Below are 5,566 nucleotides of genomic sequence, written 5' to 3'. Positions count from 1 at the left end.
CCAAGTGAAACACGAGTTTTATTTGAGGCGTCAAAGCGCAGGTGCTTCTGTCACATACGGTGGGGTTGACTTCAGGGTCCCGGTTTCTAAGATAAGACTTGGTGCATCTTAGACACAGCTTCCTGGGAAAAGAATTAGAAAGGGAGCAGGACACAGCCTGGGAAGAAGAAGAGGAAAGGTCGGCGGTGATGGGGACATCTTCCACAGCAAGGACTCCCCCTAGCCGGAGGCGGCAGGGTCCACTTGGCCGTTCTGGCTGCAGTAACATCTCAGGGCTCCCCGGTTCCCTCCCTGGATTTCCGATTCAGTCACCCCCTTCCCCTGAAGAATTCACAGAGGAAGGGCAGGGCCTAGGTCATGGACACTGCTACTTGTTCGATGAAGCTGGCCAGGTTTATGTCCCGTTCCGAAAGGCCAGCACACTCGTGGGTGCTCAGGGTGATGTGGACCTGGAACAAAATCAGAGGTTCGGGCCCCGAGCAGGAGAGGGTCACCGCTGTGCGGCTCGGCCACACCGAGCGCTCCAGGGTAGCAGCCGGTCTCCACGCTCTGGCCTGGGGGGCAGCCTTCCCGAGTCTCTAGCAACACTGCACACCCTCCCGTGGTGGCCCTGGCCTGGGGTCCGAGCTGTTCGCTGTGCGTGCTATTCTCAGCTCAGGTGATGACTTTTTCACTCCTCCACGCCGCACCTCCAAGGAGGGGTTACGCCATTTAGAGCCATGGGCCATAAATACGGCCCATCCCACAGCCTTGCCTTCCATGGTTCGGCCTTCTTGATGCCTACTCACTGTCCACCTTACCGGCCTGTTCTCTCACCAGTGTTTTCATTTGCACTTCTTTAATTGGTAGTGAGCCTGACTATTTCGCAGGGCTGTTCATGTTGATTCTAGATGGGGAGGCCCCTAGGGAAGGCCAGCGAAGGGCCTTCAGGACTGGGCCGGGCACGCATCGCTCACCTTGTTGTACACGTTAAACCATTCAGGATGGTGGTCCAGTTTTTCAGCCTGCAGGGCCACCCTCGTCATGAAGCCAAAAGCCTATGTAGTGAAGTGAGACCCAGGTCAGCGCTCTGAGAGACAGAGGGCTGCTCTAAGAGTTCCGGGTATGGAGAACCCAACACCCATCTCCCCACTCTCCAGTCCCCAAGGGAGACACTCCAACCTGGCTAGGGTAGCGTCTGAAGGGGCTTGGGTGGCAGGGCTTTAAGGGAGAGAACAAGTTCTGGAGTGTAACCCCATCCGCCCCAGTCTCAGAAACTCTGTCCCCCCGGCGACAAACCCGGTTGAAGTCTTTGAAATGGAACTGCTTGAAGATGGCGTCTCGGCCTTCCAGCTCGTTCCACCCCACAGCCCTCAGGTTTGGCAGCAACTGCTCCCGCTCCTCAGCACTTAGCCTGTGCGCTTTGCCAGCCTAGGAGAGGAAATCAACAGATTCCTTCCAGTCACCAGCGGAAGTCAGCCAGCCTCCCCGGGGGCTCGGGTGGCCGGGTCGAACGCAATGGACAGGGAGGCGTTGAGGGTGGCACCCTGCCCTGGGGGTGGGGCCCTGGCTCGCGCGCTGATGCGTTCTTAGATTTGGACACTCTGCTCAGAGAACAGAAAATCCTGAGGTGTGATGCAAGTCCCTGGGGCTGAGCAACATCCCCCCCCCCCCCCCGCTCAGGCGACAGAGCCCCCCACCACCACCATAGGTCTCTTATGATAATGAGGGAGTAAAAGCAAAATCAAGCCCAGATGCGAATGTGTTACTACACAACTTTTCAGAGAAAGAGTATCCATGACTGTCCAACCTTCCTTTTTCTGTTATGGACTGTATCCAGTTCACCCCCACGCCCGCACTGTGACTCAAGGAAACTGAGGCCTAGAAAGGGAAAGTGACCACAGTTCTCCTCCCCCCAGGCCCCCCCCCCATCCTTGAGAGCATAGGCATTGTTCTCAAAGGGAGTCTGAGTCTGCTTCCTGGGCCCGGGGCAAAGGAGCCAGCACTTAAAACACCTTCCAGGTGGTTCTTCACCACACCACAGTGGACACCCACTGGTACTACCTCCCAGTGGGTGTTCCTCATGCCCCCAGGCAGCCTCTGAGTACCAGCTGCCAGGCCTGGGGGCTTCGGATTCCCACCTTCTTGTCTACTCCATCAGCCTGGGGAGCCTGAGCCAAGAGAGCTCAGGCCCAAAGTGGAAGTAACTTGGCCCAGGGCGACTGGACAAGCCTAATGCCTCAGGCTATTTACCTATTGTGCAAAGTGCCCTCCAGGCAGCCCAAGCTGGTACAGTTCAGGCCCTGAGTGGAACCCTCAGAGACAGAAGGAAGCAAAGGCCGGGTCCATTCTCTGGGGGGATGGACCCAGGCCTAGGCACTGAAGGGATCCCAGAATTGAGACTTCTGCAACAGAAACTCTAATAGAGTGTTGAAGGAAAAATGAACCAGTAAGGTCTGGGAAGAGAATGTGAGGGAGGCTAATTTAGCTTCATGCGGCAGCGCGCAGCCTGGCAGTCGTGGGGGGCCGTTGGCAGGACTGGTTCAAGCCCCAGTTCTGCCACTGTCCAGCAGGGTGGCCCTGTGGCACTCACCTCCCTTGGCTTGAAAGGTAGAAGGGGCCCAGAACTTCCCTTTCAGATCAGCAAGAGGAGCCAATGGGACATATCAATAAAGTCCATCCTCGTTAAGGGCCTACCATCTGCATTTGTAAAAGGAGACTTTCTGGGGTTAGCAGGCTTGTTAGGCCCTGCCGGTGTGGTGCTGAACTAGAAAAGCAGTACAGCCTCCTCTAAGTCCATCTTTCTCTCTCTCCTGAAAAACACTTGTTTTCTCTGGACTGATCCGGCTTGGTCCAGCTCAGCTCCTTTCCTCAGCTCTGCGAGATCGGCCTGCTGCGCCCAACCCCTGCTCCATTCCAGATCCCGCCCCTTCTCAGTGGCTGATAAGCCTGCTCATGTATCCAGGCAACCAGATGAATGTCAGCCCAGGCATCAGAACCCACTGCTTAGGTCTCTGGCCCAGAAAGAAGTAGGTGGGTACTAGTGAGCTCTTAGGAGGCACCCCTTGGCCTTTAGAGTTTTCGGGGATCCCCCAAGTTTCACAGCCTGGGGCTGAAATGACAAGCGCCTCTGAGAGCTGGGATCAGAGCGGGGGAAGGGGCAGTGTTTGCTTAGTAAATCGCAGGCCAGGCCTGGCCTGGCCTGGTCATCTGGGGGAGTGTGCGCTCCGGTTACTGATTACCCGCCCCGCCTGCATCTTTGGGGCCTCAGAGCACCACACAACCAGCCTCACTCTCCCCCTGCCCTCCCTCCAAGCCACAGCTTTCCAAGTGCCTTCTCAGCTGTCACCACAGTCCCTACTGCTCCTCAGGCTTTGGGACCAGAAAGGGGCTGTTTAGTAAAGCTTCCCAGGTCTACACACCACCCTCCTCCCCTGCCAGGGCTCCCATTCACCTCCCGGAGGGCGGGGGTATTGAAGTAGGGCTGAGCACAGCGCCAAGGCCCTCCTGGGGGAAATCCTAGCCTGCAGGGGGGCTGATCCTGAGCAATCGGGTCCCCATGGCTGGGCACAGGCCTCAAGCGAGGCACCAGGGGCTGGTTCTGAGGCCAGGGGGCAGTGCGGGGGGCAGAGAAACAGAACCAGCCTCCCTCCTACTCACACTCAGACACACGGTCGCCCCCCTCCCCTCAATGTTGACGAGAACCTGCCACCGAGTGGGGGCGATGTCTACGGGGCTCACCAGCTGCCTCTCACCGCCCCCCGCCCTGGGCCCACCGCTATGTGTCGCCTGCAGCCGCGAGGCGCCCCGGGGACGCGGGCCTGGGAGCAGGGCCCTGCCTGGGCTGCGCCTCGCTGTCACCCGGCCGCGCCAGCGCCCCTCTCCCGGCCTCAGCTCGCCCTGGGGCACCACCGAGGGTGCGGGTGGCAGCGGGGCGGAGACCCCGGCTCTCCGAGCCTGGCGAGCGGCCGGCGGGCGAGGCGCTCGCAGGGACCGTCCCCCACCCTCGCCGCTCCCGCGATCGGCCCCTTCCTCTCCTCCGCTCCCCACCCCGCGCGCTCGGGCCCCGCGGGCGGCGGCGCGCGACCCCCTCACCATGGCGGGCGCGGCGCAGGTGCGGACGCGGTCGAGCAGCAGGTGGCCGCGGGGCGGCGGGACGGCGCCGGGCGCTCGGGGCCGCGGGCGGGGAGGGGCCGAGAGGACCCGCCCACCGGTAATCGTTAACTCGGCCGCGACCCGCGCGCTCGGCCTCTGCCCCCTTCCAGCACTTTCTTCCGGGCTCCTGTTCCCCGGAGCTCAGGGGCTGAGAACGCGGGCTCCAGGTGCGGATTTCTGCGTTTGAATCGCGCTCTGCCAGTTACCAGCGTGTCACCCTGGACGCGACATTACCTTTTTCGTTTTTAAAAGGTTTTTAAAGTTTTTAAAACTGATTGAGGTATTGGCCTACAAAAAACTGCACATAACTTAAGTGTACAATTTGATGCGTTTTGACATATGTGAGCTCTCGAGCAAGCACCACCACGATCGTGCTCATAAACATATCATATATCCATCGGCCCTGCAGGTTTCCTTCTTTCTCTGACAACCATTCATCTGCTTCCGGGCACAGTATGTTAGGTTGCATTTCCTAGAATTTTATGTAAATGCAGATCATACAGCGTATGCTCTTGTGTCTGGCTTCTTATGACTCAGCATAATTACTTTGCGGTTCACCCCTGTGGTTGCATGTATCAATAGTTTCTTCCTTTCTATGGCTAAGTAAAATTTATTTTATAGTGTTACATTGTATGGATATACCACAATTTGTTGATCTGTTCACTTGTTGATGGACATTTGGGTTGTTTGCAGTTTTTGACTATTACAAATAAAGCTGCTATGCACTTTCCCATCCAAGTCTGTTTAGACTTTCATTTCTCTTGGGTACACGTCTGGGAGTGAAATGGCTACGTCATATGGCAGACGTGTGTTTATAACTTGTTAGGAAACTGCTAGACTGCTTCCCAAAGTGGTTGTACTATTTTATGTGCCCTCCAGCAGTGTATGAGAGTTCCAGTTTCCCTACACCCTCAATGATGCACCAATATTTGTTATGTTCAATCTTTTTCATTTCAGTCATTCTATTTGCTGTGTAGTGGTATCTCATTGTGGTTTTCCTTTGAGTTTCCTTAATGGCTAATGATATTGAACAGTCTTTCAGGTGTTTATTTTCATTGGTAAATCTGATGAATTGCCTTCAAATTTCCTGCCCCCCCCCCTCCGTTTTGTGTTCTTACTGGGTTTTGAGAGTTCTTTATTCTGGATACGAGCACTTTATCAGAGATGTGGTTTGCCAGTTTCTTCTTTGTGTTTCACACTGTCTTTCAAAAAGCAAGCGCCCTTAATTTTGATGAAATCCAATTTATCCAATGCTACTTTTATGGATTAGTATTTTGGTGTTGCAACTAAGAAATCTTTGCCTAACCCAATGTCATGAAGATTTTTCTGTTATGTTTTCTTTTTGTGATGTTTTCTCCTGTGTTTTATAGTTTTTGGGTTTGCATTTAGGTCTATGATCCATTTTGAGTTCAATTTTCCTATGCTTTGAGTT

The 5,566-nt window shown here is 55.5% G+C and overlaps 1 protein-coding gene across 1 annotated transcript; it reads right to left on the bottom strand.

Annotated features, from left to right (window-relative positions):
- PCBD1 (pterin-4 alpha-carbinolamine dehydratase 1) lies at positions 1 to 4,231 on the bottom strand. Its single transcript, XM_081824104.1, has 4 exons — positions 4,075 to 4,231; positions 1,279 to 1,410; positions 957 to 1,037; positions 1 to 449 (listed from the first exon to the last, which is right to left on the bottom strand). Exons 1-4 carry the CDS (start codon positions 4,075 to 4,077, stop codon positions 351 to 353), a joined length of 315 nt encoding a protein of 104 aa, XP_081680230.1. The 5' UTR covers positions 4,078 to 4,231; the 3' UTR covers positions 1 to 350.
- Between the last annotated feature and the right edge of the window lie 1,335 nt (positions 4,232 to 5,566).

This window comes from Leptonychotes weddellii, chromosome 6 (assembly GCF_054177405.1).
Source record: "Leptonychotes weddellii isolate Sample4059 chromosome 6, ASM5417740v2, whole genome shotgun sequence".
NCBI lineage: Eukaryota > Metazoa > Chordata > Mammalia > Carnivora > Phocidae > Leptonychotes > Leptonychotes weddellii.
Note: the sequence above shows the minus strand (reverse complement) of the source record. Positions and strands in the feature narration are given on the sequence as shown.

Coding starts and splice junctions, on each gene's coding strand:
- PCBD1 (XM_081824104.1), bottom strand. Junction 1,038..1,278: donor ATTTCAAAGACTTCAACCGG/GTTTGTCGCCGG, acceptor TTCACTACATAG/GCTTTTGGCTTCATGACGAG. Junction 450..956: donor GGTTTAACGTGTACAACAAG/GTGAGCGATGCG, acceptor ATTTTGTTCCAG/GTCCACATCACCCTGAGCAC.